Consider the following 26767-nt stretch of genomic DNA (forward strand, 5'->3'; position numbering starts at 1 on the left):
GACGGATGGCTCCCAAGTAGCCACGTATACATTATTCTGGGCAGCGTATAAAACAAGCCATCAATCCTGAGATAGAGGGGACACACACAAGCTACACACCGACTCCTGATAACACACACACACACACACATACAGTATACACACACACAACTGGTAAAAAGCCTCCTTACACACATACAGATTGTCACACACACACACATTCGTACAGACACACTGATGATGATAACGCCCTCTGGCAGTGCGCCATCTTCTCTAGAAATGTTCCATTATAATACTGTCTTAGCAATGCGTTGGGAGCCATGATTCATTTGTTTGCCGATGTCTTTGTTTGAGAAAGCTGCTGTGGCTCAACTTATTTGGTGACCTTCATTTGGGAGAAACTGCAAACAACATCAGCAATACACATTAGCACACACACGCACACAAACTGTGCAAACACGCGCTTCCACAGCCACAATAATATGCACACACACGGACACACACACGGCTGACAGCTTAGCATATTAAAAGACTAAGCTAAATCTATTCAGCATTCACCGATGCATACTGTAAGTCTGACGAAGACAGAAAAAAAAACTCTTGGAATTGAATATTTTCTGTCTCTGCGTTCAGTTGGAGCTCTGGGAGATGTATGCAGATCAACATATGGGAGTGTGCGTTTAGTGGTCCGTGACCTTTTGCAGTAGAGCAACATGGAAGTGCAAATATGTGTGCTGGTGTGGACAGGTGTGTGGATTTGTGTTTGCAAACCAACATACCTTGCAGGTCCCGATGCAGCCCACTGGTCTCTCTGGACGCCCACTCAACCCCAGCTTCTTATTGACAGCGAGGAAACGGTAAGCCTGCAGAGAGACACAATCACACACAGACGTGAACAAATATCTTGTCGGCAAACATTCACACTGCACACGAACATACTGCTAATCTTTCTGATTTTTAGAGACAACCAAAATCTAAATCTTGATCTGTACATTTCCCTGTGACATTACAAATATCATATTTGACTGGAAATGTCATGCCGTACAGTGCCAGTCCATATCGTGATAAAAGTCCATCATTCGTCTGTTCCACTGAGACATTTCTGTTGTTGCAACTCCTAAACTGAAATTACCATCATATGGCAGAACCAGCTACTGATATTAGTTCTGTGTAAAGTTATGAGACGTGGTCGTAATGAAAGGTCCCCGTGCTGCCATCAGCAGCGTGCTTAGTGGACCGAGCACACCCATGGGCACCGGAGCTGATAACACGGCTGTACTGAGATGCAGAGGCCCATAAGAAGAGACACTGAGACCTAGCTGAGCCCTCGTTAGAATAAATACACGACGGCATGCTGTTTGATACTTTCCATATGAGCCACTCAGCATATTATACGCTGCTACAAATGCCAAAGCCATCTTAAAAAATGAGTTGGTGGTAACTGACTCTCCACTTACTGTTACCTGTTGTGCTTTCCATTCTAGCACGGCCCATATGCAGTTGACAACAGTGATAACAGTCACAGATCAACCACTCAAATTTTAAAATATTTGAAACAATTGCTACAATTACACGCAAAGGTTTTGTCGGCTGAAATGACATTTGAAGTCAACGCCAACTCCATGTGTTGGTTGAAATTGCTATCTCCAGCTGACATTTCATGTTTCCAGCTGACTTAAAGGGGATATGTCATGCTCATTTCCAGGTTCATACTTGTAGTTTGGGTTTCTACTAGAACATGTTATATGCTTTAATGTTAAAAAAAACACTTTATTTTTCTCATACTGTCTGTCTGAATATACCTGTATTCACCCTCTGTCTGAAACGCTCCGTTTTAGCGCCTGTCTCTTTAAGAGCCCCTTCAGAAAAAGCCCAGTCTGCTCTGATTGGCTTGCGAGAAAAATGTGGTGCACTTTTGCAAAGGTATAGTTCTAAAGCTGTGGGCGATATATTCTGATGAGCCTGCATACTGTATGACATAGGAAGGGGAGCCAAATCTGAATGGCTTGTTGAATCTCATGTTTTATGATCTAAACAGCCGACAAAAAACTGACTGTGTTGTCTTATTTTACAGTTGGGTTGGTAGGCACTCCTGATACCCAAATGGATGTGCACAAGCACTGAAAAAATTTAGTTTTCCTGACATGTCCCCTTTATAATAAAGAGGAATAAAGAAATCCAGTAGTATTGTTCTTGTACTGCAGGATGAAGCTAGTTAGCTGTAGTATTATAGCACAGTACCATATCTGCTAATACTTACTATATACGCTCAACAAAAAGAATAGGGGTTAGATTTATGCTTTATTGTTTGTATTTTTAAATAATATATTTAATTTCTATAAGAGAGTAGGCTTTCTGAGGATGAGGACTAACCCATGTGTTTGGCTAAACGTACCGCTATCCGAGGTAATGAGTTTGGCTGCAGTGTAAATTTCTGCATTAGCATTGTGTTTTCCATGCAGAGGGATGTGCCATTACTTTCTCATCTGTTTCTTGTGAGTCACCAACTTTATAGAAGTGCAACGCTACAATAAATCACCGGAGTACACCATCGACAGGTTAAAATATAAGTCTTTTTCTTGCTGTGGATTGGCCAACAGTATATGACCTTGTTTCTTTATTTTGAGCTCGGGAGTAGGTGGCTTCTACCGGGTCGATGCATAATCTGTCCACACATATTATAATTCCATCCCTTCCGGCAGAAGTACTGCAGTTTAATCAAGTCAGAAGTCGTGTCTCAAGACTCAGGTGAAAGGTGAAAATACTGAGTCAAGTCAGCTCTCAAGGAAAAAGCAACTTCATGAGCTGAAAAAGTGTTAACATCAGCAGAGGCTGGGAGAGAGCTTGATATTAATGCTCAGCTCCAACAGGGTTTGAGGATGAGGAAGATGGGCTCCGAGTAGCTGAGGTCACACTTAATTAGTGGACTGGAATTCTGTGGTGGCAGTAAAGCTGGTAAAACGTATAACGCTCCAACAGGTTCAATTTAGATGTTTAGGGCTGATTCAGCTCAAACCCTTACACTAGCTCTTATCAACAACATAGTTTTTCTTTTGCACTAAATGTGTTGTTAGTGATACTGGTACCCAGATATAAAGAGCAAGAAAGATTTAAAGAGGACCTGTTATGCTTTTGAGTTTTTCCTCTTTCCTTTAAGCTGGGCATACACTGTACGATATTAGAAATGTTGTTGTGGAATTCCTACTTGTACTGTACGAGTAGATTGTTTGCAAAGTAAAGCCAAAGCTCACGATTTATGGGCTCACACTGTACATTTAAAATAGAAAAAAAAACACAGCCCGTTGGCTCCTGAAGCTTGTTTGCTAGCAGAGGTCTGTACGGGTCACAATGCTAACAAGGTATGCCCAGCTTTTAAAGTTTTTTGTGCATGTAAAAGGTCTGCAAAGTTACAAAGCCCAAAGTCTATGTCAAAGGGAGTTACTCTCCCCAACAGAAACACTGCTTCTGAATTGCCTAAAACGCTTGAAGTCCCGCCTTTTCCTCCATAACGTGGTGATGTCACCAAGTAACACATTTGCATAATATACCTGCCTAGCGGCTGGTTTGGCGTGCCCTCAAACAAAGCTAGTTAGAGTGGAGCTGGAGTGGAGTCTGAAGAGTTTGGTTAAGTTGACCAGTCACAACATGGTGGGCCAGGTAACCAATCAGAACAGACTGGGATTTTCGGGAAAGGGCCGGGCAGGAGCTCAAACAGAGCGTTTCAGACAGCGGGTGAAAAGAGGTGCTGCAGCACAGCTGGTATGAGAAAAGTAAAGCGTTTTTTGAACATTAAAACAAATAAATATGTTCTAGTAGAAACCCAAAATACAAGTATGAACCTGAAAATGAGTATATTATGTCCTCTTTAATGGAAATCCTTGACTGTTTTCGCAGTAATTGCGCCGTTGTTTCATCAAAGGGCTCCCCCAGATCGTCAAAACAAAGCAGTGGAAAAGGTCATGGCCTTCTCCCTCAGTCATCTCTGAAACACATTTAGAGATGGTAGCAAAGAGAATACAGGAGCTCCAGCCTATCAGTTTCCAGAGCATTTCTGTGGGGCTCCAGATAAAAGCCTCTTACCGCTGCGTTGCCTGCTGTCAAACGCACTGATTCAAAGATGCAAAGAGAAAGAAGATGGACATTGATTTCTCGGCTCTGCTTGCTCGGAGTGCAGTGGTGTGACACACTCACCACAAGTTACTGTTTATATGTGTGTGTTTGTATGTGTGTGTGTATGTGAGCTGAAGCTTTGCACTGTTGTGTACGTGTGTGAATTCCATTTCTGATGTGTCTTACTGAGTGTGAAACCAGAGTGCTTATTCCCTTTGCGGCAGCCTATAAATTCTAAATTTAAATACCTCCCAATCTGTGCTATCATGAAACAGCATCAGTACACCCACACACTGATGTGGCACTGCAGGAAACCTGCCCATCAAGCCCTCCATGCCGCATTCTCCCGTCTCAAACCGGCCGCAATTCACAACGTCAACCAAAAGGTGGTGCTCTGCTACTCCAGTGTGCTTCCTCGCTGTTTTGACAAGGCTGAGCTGAACACAACATGAGGTAGCAAGGGGTTGGGCCAATTAGAAGAAATTAAACTAAAAGAGGAAAAAAAGTACAGTCTTTATATAAAAGAGAGAGACATGTTAATTGAGGATTAAGTGGCATTGCAAATCAGTGCCCTAACAGGCAAAGGATGAGACCTGGAGGAGAAAAGCCACGGGAGGGTGGAAGAACCTCTGCACCCAACACTTCCTGTGTGCAGAATACCAATGAAGAAGGACAACACGCAGGCAGCCTATCAAAGCATCCTTTCATTCCCTCGCATTTCCTCCACTGACCGCGGCACAAACAGAAGGACCGACAGGTGGGAGAGATACTAAAAGGCTGTATCTAAAAGCTGCATTTTACACTTCTGCAGTGGCTCCTATGTGTGAGAACTATTTACTGACAAACTCTGCAAAACTTTTAATTCGCCATAGGGACGATCCTCAGTTTAACAGGAGCTCAGACAGGAGCAGGCTCCTGCCACATTTTTATCGCTGCTGGGTTGGTGCCCCAAATAGTGTAAATGTAATCGTTGGTGTCACAACATGTGCATAACAGATTTACTTTTACAGCAGTCGCTGTCATCCAGAGGGATTTAGCGTGCAGGTAGGGGTTCAGCAGCTCGCCACATGATACTGTACGTGCCTATTGAATCTGGGATTAAACCTTCTAGTTCTGGAACATTTCTCTTATCCACTGGGTCGCCCCATAAAATATCTTTCAAGGATAGGGATGTATTTTTTCACGTTTCTCTTAAAGCAATACTCACATCGTCGTATGTACATTGAAAGTCTTGTTGGTTGCTGTAATTGTTCTTCTTCCTGTGAATCCCTGACTTCTAGGTAAAGAGTCTAAACTTCAGGCGAAGCTGATGGCTTCTGCAGTCACTATTAGTCAAATCAAACTGGGTATCTTGCAAAGTCACAATCTTTTTAGTATAAAATTCCCTCAGACAGCATATCTTGGCTGAGCTGTGGTGGAGGGATCGAATTACAAAGAAGGAATTTTGTACTAAAAAGCCTGTAACTTCGGCAGATACCAGCCTGATTGGATGAACTCTGCCTGCTAAAGCCACATATTAGCTTCTGCTGAACTTTAGTTTGCATTTTTGCACACAACAAAGACTGCAGATTTTGACCCTCAACTTTTGACCCCCACATCAGAAAGGGGTCTCCTCACAGCCAGTATGGAGAGGAGAAATAATTACAACAACCAATAACTCTTTAAATGTAAATGGGAAATTCCGGTTATTTGTCAAGCTGGGCCTTCTTCTCATTATGACTGTTGGTCATGATAACATTTTACGCAAGAACAACAGCCATAGGAGCAATGTACGGCTTTACAAATCATTTCCGTTTACAGAAAAAAAAGCTCAGCCAGATATTATCTCAAACACTTTGTGACTGACCAAAACACAGTAAGTAAAGTCCCCAGGGAATCCCTCAAGTTATCGTGAACTGCATTGCACTTCCTGTTCAACTTGTGTGTGCAATACTCGCCTGCGAATATTTTGCATCAAAACTATTCATACTGGTGTCATGTTGAATACTGTTTCCCCGTCGATATGTGTTTCCCCCTACCTAAACCTGAACCAACCCTTATCTCTAACCCTAACCACTGAGAGGGGCACTATAGTTTTAACAGGAGGGAAACACTATTTGACAGGGGAACTGACTTCGACACTGACAGCAATGCAAATTTGAGACAGTTGCAACACTTTTTCAACAAAAGGTTTGATAGATTTGCGCAAGTAGAGGACCAACTTCTGGGATTCTATTGACTCAGAGCAGCATCTGGCAGTCTGTCTGGGCTAAATTGTTGCAAAGCCTAAACTACTGAAAGCTATTTTGGTTTCCTTTAGTGAAATGCAGTGAAATGTGCCCCTTGTAAAGAGTTACACAGTGTATATGTCTAAGGCTTTTATTGTGAAAGGTTAGAATGGAAAAAATGGATCTTGTTTACACTGCCTTGGTCAAGATTGAAAGGAGTAATAAAGTTTGCCGTCTTGGTTTGGTTCGGACTACAGAGCCTTTATAGTGTACATACAGTATTGAATATGTCTGTTCCGCACAATATTATTGGTTGAAGCCTTAATTTGATGGTGCGAAAGCTCCAAAAAATCAACCTCATTCCAAAAGAAAATTATGTCGCTTTTTCGCCACGTAATATTCACGTTCTGTGTGAAAGTATTCGTGACAAAAACAACAGTTCAAAAAAATGTATTGATGTGCAAATTATTTTTATGAAAAATAAATAAGAATAAGACCCAGGTGGAAAAATGCCAGAATTTCCTTTTAACATCTTTTAAGACTTGCTGTCTTTGTCCAGAGTGTCTCTTGAGGACCTCATTTGGAAGACTCCAGCTGTTGCTTGCACCTGCAACATGTGTGAGAGTCTTCAGCAAACAAAATGTCGTCCACAAAGATCTCCACTTTGACTATCAGATATGAAACCGGGAGAGAAAAAAACAGCTGAAAGGAAGGCTATTTTTGGGCAGAGCAGTGATTTGCAAGGGGATAAGCTTTAGGCTGCGCGGGTGGGAATAACACATTGCAAAATGTAATTGCCACTTTCCCATCGTCAGGCAGCTGTTGTCAACACAATCAAACGGCTGCGAGGGACGAGGTGAGGTGAGCAAACGCAGCCCGCAGCACTGGAGATGGCGGTGACTCCGAGATAAACAGATTCTGTCGAGGAAGGAACGTCTGTCTGGGCTCGGGATTTAATATTCAGCACAGCTCCCCCTCTGACTCACGATCGCATATCCACCATCGGAGAGGCTGAGCACCACGCAGCAGAAAGAGGCAGAAGGGAGAGAGGAGGGAAAAAGTAACAGGTATATGACAGTTCAAAGGCAGGTGATGGACCTGGAGGGGAGCGTTGTTTGGACATTACGAAGGCGGGGCAGGATGTATGGCCTAGAGGGGAGAGCGGGGTTAGAGAGGCGGATGTGACGGATATAACAGGAGAGGAACAGAAGGTAGAAAAGCCTGGAGTTAGAGGAACAGAGCCCGGAGAGATGACATGATCGGAGGATTGTTTGTTTATAGAGGGTGGCGTGGAGAATAGACGCTATACATAACAGACATGACAGATGAGGGACAGAGGCTAGGCAGGAGACCGGGGTGTGAGCGACAGGTACGACAGAAGATGGGGAGATACTGGCAGACTTCAAACAACACACATGCAGATGAGGGACAGTATCTGGAGGAGAGAGGAGGGAGTGAGTGACGGATGTGATGGGAGTGAAACACAAGTTGGAAGCGAGGTAGTCGGTGGTGTCGCAGATATGACAGTACAAATGGTGTAATCTGCTGCAGATGACAGAAGCAGAGTGGACAGGATGGAAACAGCAGCTAGTGCTTGTTACTCACAAAATGTTCAATAGATTGTAAAGCCGGGTTTCCACCAAACGTTCAGGGGACTTTTAGTCCCTACTTTTCAAGGAACTAAAAGGTCCCTTCAGCTCACTGTTCTGCATTTCCACCACAATCTAAAGACCCACGAAGATTAGGCACATTATAACAAACACACTGGAAAAATATAAATGTGAGGCTTTGTCTCACTGTGACAATATTTACTGCTGCATAGTATTTACTGACGCACGTTGGATGTAATGAATGAAATGCAGAGGAGGAAAATGAAACTAAGAGCGTCTGTCTGCACAGTAAATCATCTGTTGAGAGTTTGATGGTTATTTATTTGTGCTTTGGAGCGTAACCGCCATGAAACCATCAGAAAATAACTCTTCTTTCTCTCATTCACAGCACCGCCACGCTGTCTCCCTCTTCTAATGTTATCGCTCGCCCTCACAATCTCTCTCTTGCTCTTTTTCTCTCTCTCTTTTTTGAAATGGATTGGAATGAGTTGGGATAGCAAAGCCGAACTTTACTTTCAATGTTATCAAAGAAAGAAAGATCATCAATACTGGAGTACTTCCTTGTTTAGGAGTGAAGCGGGACCACGAGTTGAAGCCGTTGAGGCAGCGGTGCTGTGTGAGTGTTTGACCAACCAGTGATGGTCATCCCTGCAAACCTCTTTTTTCGGGGGTAAAAAGGCCCCGTAAAATGTCCCCAGAACCTAATTTAGACCATGGTCCCTGCAGTGGAAACGCAATGAGTTCCTCAAAAGCGTCTTCATTCCGGGGGAAGGTTCCTGCGGTGGAAACGGGGCTTTAGTTCCTGACACTAAGTACGTGTCTTGTAAATAACCAAACAGATAAGATGTCCAGTATTCTGTCACCTCATTGGACTATTTATACCAACAAAAGCTTGGCAGTACTTCCGTCCAATCTTTAAGTTTTAGCTTTTAAATATCAAGTTATTTATGGCTTTTGTTACTTTAAGTTAAACCTGAATAAATTCGATAAGGGATTTTAAAGGATTTAGATTCGACGAGCCGGTGGATTCAGTTTTGATGAAATTCTATTGAATCCCATCCCTTTTGTTCAGACCGCTGCCTTATAATGAAAGTGCCATCAGGGATTGTTAGGAATCATAGGTTCTGGATAGTGAATTTCAGTTTCCTGATGCAACTGGGCTGTTTGACTTGTAAGAGTGGTGTTATTGCTGAAATGAAAATGGACCTTTTGTTCCGTTCTTTGTAAACAGAAAGATTTTACGTCAGTAGACTATCACTGAAAGTCCCAGAAAAACGGAAGTTAGAGCATCTTTAGCTTCTGTACTGTGACCTATTCGTATTTCGTGACTATTTCACAAACTGCTGTGGGACTGGGCTGGAGCCACATAGGACTGTGGCTTGGTCGTGTCTAGAAGGTAACCACCAAGTTACGAAAACGTGCATACTCTTGCGAGACTTGCTGCCCGACGACCTATCCTAATCTAAACCATCCCGTGAGAGTTTTGCAACTTGGGGGTTACCTTTTAGACCCAACCCTATGGCCACCACCCCTTTGTGGTTTTATAAGAAAGCCACAAGGTGAAGTGGAGAAAAGACTAAAGCTGAAGTGACTGATGAGCAACAAAGAGATTCAAAAATAAAGTAGGAAGTGTTTGACGAACAAATTATAGATAAGTTGTTTTTTGGCTTCTCTTTCATAGGTTGAGTAGATCACAATATGGACTCCTATTAGGCTCATTCAAAAACCATCCTGTGTTTTCAAAGATCCAAAAACAGCTGTTTCTCTTAATTCTTCACAGGTTTGAAAGTTACTGGGAATTCATCCAACTGCAGATTTACAGCTCTTTTATATTCTCTTCAAAAGCCCCTTAATTCCAGCGACTCTCTCTGCTTTGTTTTGACCTCCACGTATTCAAACGCAGCGGTGAAACAGTTGTTAAGGTAACGATGGAAGTGATTCAAATTAACCATTCTGAATATCTCTCTCATCTTTCATCTCTTACAGAGCTGCCTATACGCAGCCGTCTGAGAACAAATTTGGCCGCCGTTCAGCTCCCCGCGTCTGCAATTTTTCCAGAGTGACACAGCCGCGGCTCCACCATTACGCTGATCAATCAACATGAACAATCACCGTTCGACTGATCAATCAATTCAACCAATCTGCAGCCCTGCTGAGACTGATGGGACAATCAAGGAGAAAATCTTAAGAGCAGGAAATCTTGGACTGACGAGCAGATGGACTAACGGAGCCAAGTTCTGCTGTGATATTGACAGCAGCTAACCGCTGCAATGTAATCTGGCTGACTGTAAGATTGATTTGTGTAGTTGTGGTGGTGGTGGAGCCGCATCAATAGTCATTCACAGTTTCCTCCCCTTAAATTTCCATCCAATCGTTCAGAGTAAACAGGAATAACTAGGGATTTTCTTTTTACAGTTAAGGATAAGCTATTAAACCGAGCAACAAGGCACTGCAGCTAATCATGCACACCAACATTTCTGCAATCAGTGAAGTTTCCATTGAGCGTTGGTAAAACCCCTCCTTCGAACAGTGATTGTCTAATCATATCTGAGCAACCGTATCTAGGCACAGCAGGTCTTTCAAGCTCTGGAGTTCTCCATGTACTGAATGGTGCAAATGGGGTTGTATAATAGACTGTATATAAGAAGTGAATCAATCATGTGTGACCAACATGCGTTACCTTGACCAGTTCCTTCTGAGGCCAGATCTGGATGGGCTCCACCTGCTGGGGGGTCTGGGTCTGAATGCCATAGGTGTTCAAAAACACCTGGAGTCTACACAAATACACAAAAAATGTAACAATTTATGATTTTAGGCATTTCACATGAAGGCACATTTTCAGCACTGATGATTTCATACTCTTATACCAGTCCAAAACACACACACACACACACACACACAAATATTTAGTTAATTGTTTGTTACTTTATATTTCCTTGCTCCATAATTAAATATGCAGATTAGGGCTTTCAATCGATTAAAAGATTAAATCACAATTAATCGCATGATTGTCATAGCTAATCACGATTGATCGCAAATTAATCACACAATTTGTATCCGTTCAAAATGTACCTCAAATATACATTTGTCAAGTATTTGATACTCTTATCAACATGGGAGTGGGAAAATATCCTTGCTTTAAGCAAATGTATGTATATATTTATTATTAGAAATCAATTAACAACACAAAACAATGACAAATATTGTCCAGAAACCCTCACAGGTACTGCATTTAGCATAAAGAAATATACTCAAATCATGACATGGCAAACTGCAGCCCAACAGACAACAACTGCTGTCAGTGTGTCAGTGTGCTGATATGACGATGACTTGACCCAAACTGCATGTGATTATCATAAAGTGGGCATGTCTGTAAAGGGGAGACTCGTGGGTACCCATAGAACCCATTTTCATTCACATATCTTGAGGTCAGAGGTCAAGGGACAGCTTGAACATGGCCATGACAGTTTTCCTCGCCAAAATTTAGTATGAGTTTGGAGCGTTATTTAGCCTCCTTGGCAACAAGCTAGTATGACATGGTTGGTACCAATGGATTACTTAGGTATTTTCTAGTTTCATATGATGCTAGTATCTTCACTCTAGCTTCAAAACTGAGCCCACACGGATAATTAAAAACCGCAAGTTGCGTTAAAGAGTTAAAGAAGTGGTTGTGTTTTGAAATTAATTTGTCTCATTGCGTTATTATGCATTAACTTTGACAGCCCTAACACAGATTTTAAACCCATCCATACTGATTTACCTTTTGTAAATCTGCAGTTTTATGACGCTGTTAGTCCTTGAAGCTATAGCTGTGTCAATAGAAGGTTAATAAATCTATTTGTCTGGTGTTCTTGTAATTATAAAACTCATGTAAATCGGCTCTATTGTAAATCTTTATCTATAATGAAGCTATAGCTGTTATTGAGCCGCAGTATTGGAGAGCGTAAGTGGACTGCAGTGAAGAAGATGGTGCGTTAGTCCTGATCGGGACTTGCCAGCCAGCGGCAGTAATTGAAGCTACAGGTTAACGAGCTTCTCTGAGTCGTTTGACCTTGTTTGACACGCGCACGCCCACGCTCTTACACGTGTATCCGAGCCTGCGTGCACACACACGAAACCACGCGCACAATGAGAAGAGTGACGGATGATGGCAGAGGTCAGACTGAGCTCCCGCTTTATGAGCTCACCACAATTACTTCACTGAAAGACCGGGCCTGCAACACATTAACACACACACACACACACACGCACACACACACACACACACACACACACACACACACACACACACCCACACACACACACACACACACACACATACATTACCTCTGGCTCTCTGCTATCAGGGCCACGTGAATCACAACATCATTCTCTATGGGACCCTGTGAAAGAGACAGAGGACACAGAGGTTAACATCTTTGCTACATGTTGCATCAGTGGTTGTATTACATTAGTATGTAGGTGTTATGTCTTGAGAACATTTCTACTTTAGCAACACTGTGAATTAATGCAAACCTGCAACGTATGGATACCAATGGTTAGATCCAAGTGCTCCTTCTGTTATTTCTCTATCAAGTCTGCACACATCACTTAGTTTTGCTTGGATTTTATTTATTAGGTTTACATGTTAACTATTATGTACTGCTTTTTTTACTTTAAGAATGAATTTAATTAATTAATTTCCTTGCTTTTGGAAATGCTGTACATCTAACATCCATACCAATAAAGCAAACCGGAGAAGAATTGATGAGAGAGAGAGAGAAGACGAGAAAGTGGCTCAAATCAAAATTCAACTCACTCCTTTATAAAATGACAATAGCCTGCGTTATTGCCTCCTCTCTCACACAATTAAAATGAAAGTAAAACCCTGAATAACCAACAAAGGTTGATGAGAGACGCGGGAGCTCTCGGCTGGGAATTAAGAAGGACGAGGGAGATGTAAAAGGAAAGCAGGAGCGGAGATGGAGATGGAAACACGAGGCTGTTATACGCTGACGTTTCCTCCACTTTGGCGCCCACACAGTGAGATGAGTGGAAATTATATGAAATGGAGAAGTGGAATTCAGGCAAAAAGAGGTAGAGAAGCATGACATTCATGATTAATTCTTTCAATAAGTCTAATAACACAAAACGATTTGAATATTTATTGATAATCATTTTAAGACTACTCATTTTCAGGCTAGCTTCTCTAATGTGAGGTTCATTTTCATATCAGCCTAATGCTTAATAACCCTCGGGAGAAGTGACTATGACTAATGGTCAGACAAAGTCAGAAATCTGAATAGGTCACTGGGCTGTGGTAAATTGTGGTGGGCATTTGGCACTCATTTTGGCACGCCACAGACTACATGATTAAAAGAATAATCAGTAGTGAAACAGTCATTAGTTGCTGCCCTCAACAATCAGATTTCCACATGGCCCAAGCATCATCGTGGTTGAGGTTTGGTGTCGTTGGAGTTAATCTCAGCAATTTAAAATTCCCAGTTCACTATTACATGAAGTGTGCCGTGGCCCACACAAATAGTTATTTCTGACTGGCTGACAGGTTTCTGTTAAAATCATTAAAGCAACGCACCACAGACATACAGGACGCAGCTGATGACGTTCTATTTTTACCTCCGCCATGGCCGGCAGTCATGTATTAACGCTTTCTTAACATTGTGACGTGGTTTAACAATATCCACAAAATCCACAATACTGTATGTGAACAAAACAGAGATATAATAAAAACACCCATGTGCTGTACTACTCCATAAATAATGCTTTCCAGCCTGCTAAGTCTCCTCACAATGAGGTAACATCAGGGAAGACAGAACTAAAGGAATAAAAACACATGGCCTTGCATTGCTTATCATAACCGTGGCCTCAGAAGGAGCCCGTCAATGCAACATTTTATAGCACTTCAACAACAACAACAACAACAACAACAACAACATACAGTCACAATTGACCAGAATGGAGCAACACATCCCTCATGTAGCCTGCAGTGTGAATACAGGGTGTGAAACAACATGAAACAACAGGGAGAAAATACACAGAATAAAAGGAGAAAAGAGGGAAGAATTCAGAAGTCATTTTCTGAGGTGTTCTCTGCAGTAATCTCAGACCTTTTGGGCTCGTGGACAATCAGGGAAAAACACAGACAAGAGACATCACAGTTGTTTGTCTTGTAGTGAAGTGCACCTGAATACATCACACGGAATAAATCACATGCAAATGAAGCAGAATGCATCGGAAAGAGACGACCTGAATCTTAAAATGTCTCTTACAAAAGCTGCTTTTGTGTTTTTGGAACAGAAAATATCTGTACCTCATCACTATTATCTTCAGCAAAGAAAGACACTTTTATTTAAATAAATATACAGTCAATGTGTGTCTTTTTACTTCTACTTTTTTTCCAGACAGGTTTATATGTGTTGACAAGTCTGCATTTCTTTCTTTCCTTTTTTTGCTTTTTCCTGTCCAGGAGTTGTGTGTATTGTTATATTTATGCGCATGTAAATGCCTCTCTGTGCATATCCTTTGTTGCCTTTCATCTTCTTGTTCTTTATTTGTTGAAGAACCATCTATATGTGTAATTTACATGTATGTGTGTGTGTGTGTGTGTGTGTGTGTGTGTGTGTGTGAGTTGTAAGCAGAGACGATCATCTTCATTTCGCTGAGTGACGGTCTACTCAGGGCCATTTAGGAAGCAGCTTGTGACTCACAGGAGCAGCGGCCTTTCATCTCCTTCTCATTGTGGGGATGCACACACAGACACACACACACACACACACACACACATATATACTGATGCATGCATGCACACACAACCACAGTCTTGCACATGAAGGCACACAAGCACTGACACCGGCATGCACAGATGCTCCGATTCATTCAGTCAGTGACAGAAAATAGAGCCAAGAAACAACACACACAGATAGGCATGCTTACGGATGCACGCACACACACAGAAATCCGGGAGCCATTTTGTTTGGTCGATAAGAGCTGGTTTTAGCCAACAACCTCGTTATCATCAATCAGAGAGTAGAGAGAAGGGGGGGTGGCTGAGTAGAAAAAGGGACACGGCTGAACACAAATCTCTCCTGATGAATGGAGGAGCAATGGCTTTCTAAAATGCTGCAATGCAACTCTCTCATTAGCGCTGGTCTCTGAGCAGACAAAGGACTCATTTGGCGCAGGAGAAGATATGGAAATGCATAATGGAGACGCGGGAGAGAAACGCACTCCCTCTCTCCTCCGTGCACCGTGGCCCAACCTCGGCAACGGGCGACCATGCAACCGCAGAGAGGAAAATGAGATGAAATGTCTCTTTAAACTATCTTTTTCAGAGGCACCCTGCAAAACATCAATGACAGAAACGGTGCCGAGTCTGAGCGGAAAAAAAGTGGGAAAATAAAAGATGCTCTGCTGCAGACTGCTAAAAGGTAGCAAACAAATCATATTGGACCCTGGGTGTAGCCGATGGAGCTGCCGCTGGTCTGATGTCAGCGCAGCTCGCGCCAAATCTAACAGTTTAAAGAGCTCTGTAGCACTCCCTGGAATTGGATTTCAGACTAATTAATGAAAAGCTGGTAGCGCAAATGAGTTGCGATTGAACACAGGTAATTAAAGTTGTGAAACTTGAACTGCTGTAAGCATTATAATACACGGTCCAAAAGGAAATTAGAAAGATGAGTGAAGCCGATTTGATGAAAACAGACATGCCGTTTTCATCCTGTCTTACGCTGAGAGCAGCATGTGAATAAAATGTTTCTTGCCTGGAAAAAAAAAGCGTGCTATCTGGCTCTCACTATGCTGTCTCCACCTACACACTCAACCTCCACACCAACACTACAGCTTCAATCAGCTTCTCTGGAGGGATTCTACTGGAAACGGCTAACTGCAGTAGAAGGAGACAAGGCCGGCTCACGGAGGCTGAGTAAGCCACGAAAATGAATTGCATCACTTCGACATGAAATAACTCCTGAATGCACTCAACATCACAGGTTGATGGTATCTAACAGTGAGCAGTATGTATCCAAGAGGGAACTTGGCTGTTGGGCAAACAGTGGGGTTGACAGTTGAAGGGCAGCACATCATTGATCTGACTGAGGAGGTAAATTCACTGCGACACGGCCAACTAGAAAATGTAAATATACTCAACATAAAACCAGAAAACCATCATTGCTGTTACAGCTCACATAGGAACTGAGAAAACGTACTCCAAGGAGATGTATTTTTTGCATAATCTGCCCTTAAAGATTCTTCATTCAAAGATGAAGTTCAAGTGGATCGCTCTAAAAACCTTCCAATTCATTTTAATTTACTTTAATCTAAATCAAACTCAATGTTGGCTACACCACATAAAATATAATAAAAAAAAAACTTAAAACTGCTATAAATCTATCGCTTTATATTAAAGGAAAAGTTCAATATTTTGGGAACTTATCTGCTTTCTTGCCAAGAGTTAGAAGAAAAGATATATACCACTCTCATATCTGTTCAATATAAGGTGAGCAGCCGGTTAGCTTAGCATAAAGACTGAAAACAGGAGGAAATAGCAGTTATTCCTCATCAACTTCCACTTGTTATATGCATATACTTTTCATAATAAACTTCTGCCTTCAAAGGAAACAACTTAATTAGGTTTAGGCAGCAAAACTGCTTAGTTAGGTTTAGGACAAGATTGTGGTTTGGGTTAAAATAACTACAGAAGTGACGTAAATTAAGTACAGAAGTTACCTTGACGTCTGCTTTTACACGGGGTACCAACACGGTCTACTGTGCGAAAGTCCGACCTCCTCAATATGTGGCATTTATCACTCTTTATACTTCCTGGTTCATGATTATATGGATCAGTGGTTCCCAATCTATTCTCCCTTGCAGCCCTCCCTACTTGTATCTAAGAAAAGCTGAGCCCTGGAACTAGCGCTATCCATTGCACCCACGTAATTAATTCAGTTTTGTCTTGTACTGCGAATTTTCGCGCCGAATAGAATAATAAAAAGCATCGGACTCAGTGTGCAAGGTTGCTGGGCATAACGTTTTTTATCGGATGACGGATTAAAAGAACAAATACGATAAATAAGGACTTGGTGTGCAAAGACCTTAACAAGTTCTCTATCAACTTAAAAGGCGCTGATAGTCTTGTGTTTACAGCTTGTTTCCACTGCCCCCAAGTGGCCAAGAAAAGTTAATGTAGGCGTAAGCATATCAATTATTAATGATTTTAATATGTTGAGGTATTGAATTTCCATGACCTTGTCAAGGCTTGTTTTATGGATCAGTATGACCTGTAGATATTCTTGGTGCAATATGTTTTCAGCTTCCAATTTTGAGTGCTCTTCTGAACTATTCTTGCAAATATACAACACAGAATATTAAAGATGTGATTGCCGGAGGGATATCCAGCTCACCAGGCCAGAATATGGAATATCTTAACACCACAGTACACAAGAGGGCAAGGGCAGGAGCAGAGACCTCCGAGCTGCCACCAAGCACAACTTGTGCTTTGTTAGCCTGCAGGTTTAGGGGTGAGAAGAAAAAGATCGTATCATCAGCGCGGGCATCCTGCTAGCAACCCGTACAATCATTAATTAAATCATTGAATAACACTGACTTCTGCCTCCAAGTTTCTCCACCGACTTGATATGGAAATAAGATTCATGTATTCATGAATTAAGCAGACCAACGCTAAAACAATCCAATGAAGTATTTCTTATTAACTCGAGACCCCTTGTAGGAGCAATCGGTGAAGTATGTGGTTATAGCTGGAATTGGCAGGTGACTGGACGATTATAACACACCCTGAAGTCAGGCCGAGGGCTTTAAATATGGAAATGAAAACAACAGAAACTCAGCAAGACAGAATTTAAAAAGGTTCACTGGTTCCCTTCTGGTCCCATATGGAGCATCCTGCACAGTTCGGTCCAGACCAATCAAGTCAGGTTTATTTTTAAATCATTTTACTATAAGCACGTATCAAAGGACTTAATTAACACTCAGTCACAAAACAAAGTAATACACTTAACTCTCAAACAGGAACTGCACAAGTCCGTGCCAAAAGGCATTTAAGGGAATCTTTGTGCAGCCAACACAAAGACCTGCAGCAGCAAAAGGACATTTGTCTACATCTGGAAAACAACGAGTCAGCACTCCTGCAGTCGCAGCCCTGTGCTGAGCAAGGCTTGTCTGGGCCACTTTAAAAAAGTGTTTATTCTTAGATGATAAAGCTGCTGATATTCTATCTTTTTATCATCATAAAAAGAAACAATGAAAAACAAACTAAAGAATGAATTAAACATACAGTGAGGAGGCATCTGTTTAGCCTTAGAGGCAAACCTCACCCTTCAAATCCTTTTACATTTAGACAGTTCTACCTGGTTCTGCTGATTAAACCCACAGTCTGCTAGGGGGAGGCCTGTGGGGTAGTGGATTATTCTTATCCCTGGTTTACACTCCTGTAATACAGCAAGACTTGAAGATATGCTCTGATACCTTATAGACTTTACTCTGGATGACAGCTAGCCTGGCTCTTTCAATTGGTAACAAGACTCGGTCAAAACCGAGTATATGTCTGGACCGTGTACGGTCAGTCTGTGAATTTGTGGATGAATTGTTACACAAATAGTCAGTGGTCATGTCTATAATGTTAAATCCAGAGGTACATGTCCACCAGGTCTGGCGAGGACACTAGGGGACGCGCTGTTCTACTGAAACTGGCCGTTCAAGCGGCGATGAATGCACCTGTTCGGTCGCTGGTTTTCTGCCTGTCGTTTCAAACAGGAAACAATATGGCGGGCTGCTCGTAAACTTTTTGTTATTCCGTCTAAACAATCCACCAAAATCTACTTCTGAAACATTTTAAGTGAGCAATAGGCTAAGCCACTGCTCAATCTTGTTCCAATTTAGAACTAGATTGCCTAGTTTGACAGCTTGGTCCAAGTTTTGTGAGCTGGACGCGTCGCGCTGGACGGGCTCATTTGCATAAAGTTGAATTTTTTCAGCTTTCCAACACTCCACCGACCGATCGTGTAACTTCATCACTCAGTCAGTTACTCAGTGACAGACTTTTGCGTTTGCAGGGCTGGCCCTCTGCGGTCCAGCCAAAAAAACTCTTGGCCGGGCGCAGTGAAGTCTTCCTGAAGTCTGGGGTTCACCATGAGGAGTCAATGCACTCGGCCAAGAAATAGTCCACTTAGTAAAACCACAACTTGTCATTGTCAAACACTACAGTGTTTTTATACAAATAAGATATGGCATTCTAATTATTGAGCTTTAGAGGTGCTGGAAGGTGGATCTTTATAACCTTTGGACAGAGCCAGGCTAGAGAGTTGTTTCTGTCTTTATGCTGAGCTATGCTAACCATCTCCTGGCTCTAGTTTTATACTTGGTATATAGAGATCAGAGTCAGGGATGTTCTAACGACTAATTTCCCTGACATGTAAACGGAAGTTTAAACTTAGATTAGTTGACTAGTCTAAATGTAAGAAAACAGTCAGAAATCTATAAGGTTAAACATCGTCTGGAAATAATATTGCGTATAATTTCAAATCGATAACCACATTCTTGAATAACTAAATTATATTTTTAATGCAGCAATGACATCAATATGTCCCCAGTGTCCACTCCGGTCGATGGTTAGGAATGTGCCTCATAAATCTGATGTGTGGGGTAATATTTGTGGTCTAAAAAGAGTCATGGTTTGGCATCGTTTAGACCATTAGTGTCTTCACGTGCAAGTTTGATTCATCTTCGTTGATTAATAGCATGCTAGGTCTCTAGCTTTAGTCCGTAGCATACGTGTTAACCAGCTAGCTGACTAATAAGCTGGTTTCAGTGTGCTGCTGGCCATCCAGTCGATCAGCAGAGAACCAGACTGACTGCTGGACCCAGACACTATTTCAGAAAGAGGAGGTGGATGCAGACGGGTGCCGGGAGAACGCAATGGGGTAGAAGTCAAGAGCGTAATTTAAATGTGTACATTAATAAAAAAATAAGTTTAACCAATTAGTTTTCTGGTGACGACTAGCGAGGGTAGCAACGTTTAATCAACTCATCAACTAATCAGAGAGATATTGATCTTCTCATCTAACTCCGGACAAGAAAGCAAAAAAGGTGTCATTGTCATCTGTGAGTGGATGAGACTCTGTGTGTGTGTGTGCGTGTGTGTGTGTGCGTGTGTGACTGTATAAAATGAGACAAATAGGAGACAGAGCTACAAAGCAGGTGAGAGTGACTCGCGGAGGGCAGGCAGGGGGACGGAGGCTGGGAGCTGTGTTCTTATTAGTTTTGTCTGAGTCTAATGACATTGTCTGTTTCCAGTGTGTGTGTGTGTGCATGTGTGTATCAACCTCCGGCACTTCTCTGTGACAGGAAGAACAAACACTACTGTTTACCTACGCATGCACGAAATGACTAATGAAAGAGGCACATTAATAAATAGAGAGGCACACATCTGTCAGCGAAAACCAAACAAATTAGAATAAATAACTCAGAGGAATGAATAGAGACACGCACCCAGATCTGTAATTCAACCTAAATCAATTTGGTGACAGCTGTTACCTTCGCTGTTTCAGTAAACCTGCAGAAACCAACGTATTTACTATTGTTTAGGACAGTAAATATATATAAGCTTGTCTGAAGGGGCAACAGACTCAATTACTAAAACGATATACTACATAAAAATAAGTAGGAAATGCATAATGTGGCCTCGTTATGGCAATAAAGAAAGCAAGAAATCCCAATCCACACAGACAAGAGAGTAGAAAAAAGAAGTAAAGGAAGTGTGGAGATGGCACAAATTGAGACATGCCGCGCTTTAGAACATTTCCAGCTGCAGGACGGACCGGCGGCGGTTTGCAGCCGGCCTGGCTGCTGCGTCCTGCCCCTCAGAGATACGGCCGCGCTAAATTTGACAAAGTGAAAAGCCATTTGCCGGAGAACGCTGCTGTGAGTTCCCGCAGAACAGAAATGAATTTCAGCTCCGCCTCATTTGACTTTTCCCCCAAAATTAAAAGCACTGAGTTGTGACACGAGATGAGAAGCGGCGGATATCTTTCTTTCTTTCTTTCCTTTTTTTTCCTCTTCTTTTCTTTCATTTTTCATTTTACTTCTTTCCTTTCTTCCCCTTGCCCCCTACCCTCTCTTCCTTCCTTCTATACTACCTTCTTTTTCTTCTCTTCCTTCTTTTTCTTTTCTTCCCCTTCTCCCTTCTTTCCTTCCTTCTGTCTTTCTATCCCTGACTAGTTTTCTTCTTTCCTTTCTTCCTTCTTTCTGTCCTTACATCCTACCTTCTTTTTCTTCTCTCCTTCCCTCAGTGTCTCAGTTCTTTTGCTCTTCACTGTTTTTCTTCTCTTTCCTTCCTCCCTTCCATCTTTCCGTCCTTTGATCCGACCTTTTCTTCTTTTTCGTCTTTGCTTCCTTACTTATTTCTTCATTTTCTTTCCTTCTTTTTCTTTCTCTCTCCTTCCATCTATCTGTCTTTCCATCTAGCCTTATCTTTCTTCTTTCCTTTTTACCTTCTTTCCTTCAATCTTTCTGTCCTCCTGTCCTTCCTTCTTTTTTCTCCTTTCTTTGCTTCCTTGTTTCAGCCCCTTCCTTTCTTTGTTTATCTCCATACCTCGTCCTCTCCATCTCTTTTACTGCCTCTCTCTCACACTTATTCTGTCACTACCTGTCTTCATTCGTCTCGCTGTCACTCTCAGTGTCTCGCAGGTCAGAAGTAAATCGTCTCTAAAAAAACAGCATTTCTCAGAGTCAAATCTCAGACGTTTCTGTCAAAACACCTCTGATGGTAATACAATCAAAACACCAACACAGGGTGAAGCAGCGGTAGATTTATGTACGCAGCTGAGAGTCTGCAAATCAAGGAGCTGACAAAGCCTCTCTCCACATGTGATTAATGTTGTGTACCGAACGGAGACTTCCTGAATGTATTTGTTTTTCCAACAATTACATTTCTGGGGCTTCATTACAGAAAAGAAATATCCTATCTGCTTGTTCTATCTTCACTTAAGTTTCAAAGATAGGAAAAATCCTACAATATCTCCCTATTACAGAAACAAAACTCCTAAACTCATGGCTGTTTCCTATCTCAGACATTCTATCTTATCTTAACTTAAGAAATCCTAACTATAACTGTAATTTGATTCTTCAATGGGCACTCAACCTGTCATGTCTGTATCTCTGTTAACTAGAAAACCTAAGGAATCCATTGGTACCAACCATGTCATACTAGGAGGCTAAATAACGCTCCAAACTTACACTACATTTTGGCGAGGAAAAACTGTCATGGCCATTTTCAAAGGGGTCCCTTGACCTCTGACCTCAAGATATGTGAATGAAAATGGGTTCTATGGGTACCCACGAGTCTCCCCTTTACAGACATGCCCACTTTATGATAATCACATGCAGTTTGGGACAAGTCATAGTCAAGTCAGCACACTGACACACTGTTGTTGCCTGCTGGGCTGCAGTTTGCCATGTCATGATTTGAGCATATTTTTTATCCTAAATGTAGTACCTGTGAGGGTTTCTGGACAATATGTGTCATTGTTTTGTGTTGTTAATTGATTTTCAATAATAAATATATACATTAATTTGCACAAAGAAGCATATTTACCTACTCCCATGTTGATAAGAGTATTAAATACTTGACAAATCTCCCTTTAAGTGTCATCATACAGTTTGAGTAGCCTTTCAATCATTATATTTTGGTGTTCATGTTATTCCCCATCTTCATTGTCATTGCCATACAGACCTAACAACAGTGCCATTTTGGCAGTTTTGAGGACAGGGTCTTTGTCTATCCTAATTTAGGATTCTTAACTTGGGAAATCCCTAAATTATGACGGTTCTGTATAGTTAAATTCCTATAAGATAAGATAGGATTTTTTTCCTAACTGCAGTTAGGAAAAATATTTCTGTAATACCGAAAATCCTAAATGTCATCCTAAACCGAAGATATTTCAGACTTGGGAAGTTTCTGTAATGAGGCTCGAGGTGTTTTTCTTTTCTTTCAGTTTCCTTCTTACTTCTTTTAGAGAAAATCTTAGTAAAAACAGTTGGTTATTTTTCAATTTTATGTTTGTTTTTGCTGCCTGCTGTCTGTGTTTGAAAGTAGAATATAGAGTACCATTAATAAACATAAATAAGTATGGATTGAAGGATGAGGGATTGAAAAGATGAAATGCAGAAAGGTCGGCTGGGATTAGTGCATTTGTGGGGAAAAGATAAACTGTAGGTGTGTGAATGTTTGCATAGCCTTGATGCTGAACGCTGCTGCGAACGTCCACTTCACAGAGATAACAGGCTGAAGGTGTCACACACACACACACACACGCACACACGCACACGCACGCACACACACACGCACACACACACACACACACACACACACACACACACACACACACACAAATACGCACACCTATTTTCCCTTCTAGCTCAATATTTTGCCATTAAAATGAAACTTAGAGTGAAAAAAAACAACTTTTAGCTGAACTCGATGAGACTCCGCGACGTTATTTCAAGGTCAGATCCCTCCCAGTGTGTCGGCTGGCATAGCGCAGCACGAGGGAGGCAGCCTCAAGCGAGCATCACATCACAAAGGAATAAAACATTCAAAGACTTTCATAAAGTTAAAAAGCAAGCGAGGGAATTTATCCGCCACCAAAAAAAAAAAAAAAAACTATTTGAATGAAATATAATCCCTCCTTTTCATGCCCCTGCACAGACGAATGACTCGGGGCTCTGTATCGTCCTCGGGAAGTTGGTCTCTGTGCAGCTCAGAGATTCATATTTTGATGAGGGTATTTCAAAGTGTCAGGGGTTTAGCAGAAATACGTTGGAAAACGGGGAAAAAAACATGAAAGAAATGCTAAGTCATTTTCAATCCGGGGCTGCGGTGGGAGAGGAAATGTCTCTTGTGTACGTTTTTTTAAAGTTGGATCTTTTCAAAAGGTCATCTGGTGGTAATAACGACGAGACCATGACAAGAATCAGTCACAGTTACGAGGAGGGGGGAGGCGATGAGGCGGCGGGAGTTTGATTTAGGGAAATGTTTCCAGTCAGACAACATGGAGGAAAAAGAAACTGAGCAGAGCTGGAGATGGAAAGAGCGACACGGAGGGAGTGAGGGAGGGAGACAGATGGAGGGTGAAGGAGGGTGGAATCACCTCAGCAGAGAAGAACCGAGTGAAGAATTGGATTGCATGCTGCTGGCCGGTGTAATTGTAAAGGCGCCCTGACTGAGAAAGCGATACATTGCTCCCCGGACTCGGCTCAGAAATATTATCCTCCGCCGGAGAATTCTTATGAGTGAAGCAGCAGAAGAAAAAGAAAAGAAAAAAAAAAATCAATTGATATTAAAGGCGAGCCACGGCGTGAGCTACGGGAGCCTCGGCTTGTCGGAGCGGCCCTGTTTGATATCACGCCCGCAGAGCTGCGGAAGGCTGGGGAAGATAAGTGGCCTGATTACTACTGCTGTGTGTGTGCGGGGGCGTGTGTGACGTGTGTGCATAATGATCTGAGTACCGCGGCGAGAAATAAATATACATGCAGCCACATATGAAAATCCTGTTGTAAAGGTGATCTTCTTTCTGTGTGTGTGTAATTCTGAATAACGCCTCGACTCTCCATCCCTTTACAAGTCATTTCAAGGCCACAACAAACCTTGCATTGACTCTGATCTGCCAGAGTGTGTCTGAGTGAGTTATTCTGAATGAGTTCTAATGGACACATGCAGCCTGACAATGACCCTGGAACAGAAATACGTCCTCATAGTCTGTATGCCAGGCTCCGAGCACAACACCCCACACACACACACATAATTATAAACTTTGGGAACAGATGGGCATTATGGTTCAAATGTGTTCTCTATCTTACTCTCTCTCTTATTCACAAACACTCTGAAACTGCTCGACAAATAAACAGTCTGCACTGTTATGCTTGCTGCCAGAGGAGCATTTATAAACCGGTCCCTATACACTCGACCCTTCAGTCATAAATGAGACACACTGAGAGCCAAGGTGTAGTCAAATGTATTTCTAATAGTGTTTGTTATTACACGAGAGATATGTCGGCCATTTGTCAACAGCGAAGCTAAAGTGCCAACGCAGTTAATCTGAGGTCTGCATCCTTCCGTACGCTCACACAACAATTTAATAGAAATAACTACAATTACCACCTCACGGTCGTATGCCTCCATCAACCAGTCAAGTTGCAGTTTACAGCCAAGTCTGTCCAAAATGCCATCACTTCATCATTTTATCCTGTTAGACGTTTGTGTGAAATTGTCATAATTAGCATATGAATTCTTGAGTTACGGTGGGGACACACTGCCGAAGCAGCGCGTGACGGCAGCCTTGTTGAACTGCTGTGTATCTCACCAATGTGATGTCCACACTGGCAGCGTTTCTGCTGCTGCTGCCAGCTCTTTCCTTCTACATGGAGTTTGTGTTTCATAATGGCCATTTTATTTCATCATAAATGTCATTTTTATTTATTTTAGACAGAAAAAGGATAAGAACCGTGTGGTAATTTGTAAATAGTAATAATCCACATTTAAAATCCAGTACTTTATTCATTCATGGAGCCTTGCAAGTCACTGCATGTCCTACAACACTGTCCTGTAAATATTTCAGAATAAAAACCTTGTGTTGACAAATGAAGGAATTCTGTCCACATAAAAAAACACTTGAGGGCTTTTATTTTGAAACAGAAGCAGGGAGTGTTGAGTTAAAAAAAAAATCTTTACATTTTTTCATGTCTGTGACATATTCTACAGGTACAGACAAGTGTAGTAATGTTGCTGGTATGATGTCAATATACTGTCAAAAGTTAATTTTCATTGTCTGTTGTTGCTGTGAACCGTGTGCGGCTCGCAGTAAAAATAGGCGAGACCTCGAATCTCTAGAGCTGAGTCGCAGTTGAACAACACCTGAGCCGCGCTGCTCACACAGGCAATGTGGCTGCTCTAACCTGTTTTAAAATGTACGCCGAAATAAAAAAACAACAGGTTCCTCATCCGCCACGCGCTGCTGACGTTAACTGTGTTTTGTGAGTCCATCCTTGAGTCTAAGTGGACGTTTGTGCCAAATTTGTAGAAATTCCCTCCAGGCGTTCCTGAGATATCACGTTAATGAGAATGGGACGGACGAGAGGTCACGTGACCTTGACTTTTGACCACCAAATTCAATGCTGTTCAAATGGACGTTTGTGCCAAATTTTAAGAAATTTAATCAAGGCGTTCCTGAGATATTACGAGAATGGCAAGGATGTGAGGTCACCGTGACCTTTGACCAACAAATTATAATCCGGTCATCCTTGAGTCCAAGTGGACATTTGTGCCAAATTTTAAGAAATCCCCTCCAGGCGTTCCTGAGTCATCGCGTTCACAAGAATGGTACGGATGGACGGACGGACGGACAACCTGAAAACATCATGCCTCTGGCCACGGCTGACGCCGGCGAGGAGGCATAAAAACTCCTCATTTTCAGTCTCTTAACATGTGATATTGGCACAACCTCTGAGAGACTTGGTAAAGTATTAATGAGCTGACGCTGCATTTCCTGCACGTGGACATCATGTGTACTCTTTCTTGGGAGATGCTTTTGAAGTTAACCCACATGAACCCACAGGTGAGGACAAAAAGACGCTTTGATTTGTCACAACTTCACGGTGTGCTGCGGTTGAGCTGCGTGACTGTTCACATCGTCATTGGGTTTCTGAACACATTCCTCCATCACAAAAGGATTATGTGACGAGGGTTTTAATTGTACTGAGTGTATTATAATGTTTGACACTTGGGACGGTCGTAACAAAAGCAGTCTGCTCTTCAGCAGCCACATTTCCTTAATCGTTACGAGTTGTTTTGCC

The 26767-nt window shown here is 42.0% G+C and overlaps 1 protein-coding gene across 5 annotated transcripts in view; it reads right to left on the reverse strand.

Annotated features, from left to right (window-relative positions):
• Nucleotides 1-26767, reverse strand: part of phkb (phosphorylase kinase, beta) — a 116472-nt gene that overhangs the window by 22358 nt on the left and 67347 nt on the right. For all 5 annotated transcript variants that reach the window (XM_037748966.1, XM_037748942.1, XM_037748934.1 and 2 more), the window contains 3 exons: nt 12233-12288; nt 10587-10680; nt 759-842 (listed from right to left, as the gene is read on the reverse strand). In XM_037748966.1, the coding sequence (XP_037604894.1) occupies nt 759-842; nt 10587-10680; nt 12233-12288 (234 nt within the window). The remainder of the gene's footprint in view (nt 1-758; nt 843-10586; nt 10681-12232; nt 12289-26767) is intronic.

This window comes from Sebastes umbrosus, chromosome 2, assembly GCF_015220745.1.
Source record: "Sebastes umbrosus isolate fSebUmb1 chromosome 2, fSebUmb1.pri, whole genome shotgun sequence".
In the NCBI taxonomy this organism is placed as follows: Eukaryota; Metazoa; Chordata; class Actinopteri; order Perciformes; family Sebastidae; genus Sebastes; species Sebastes umbrosus.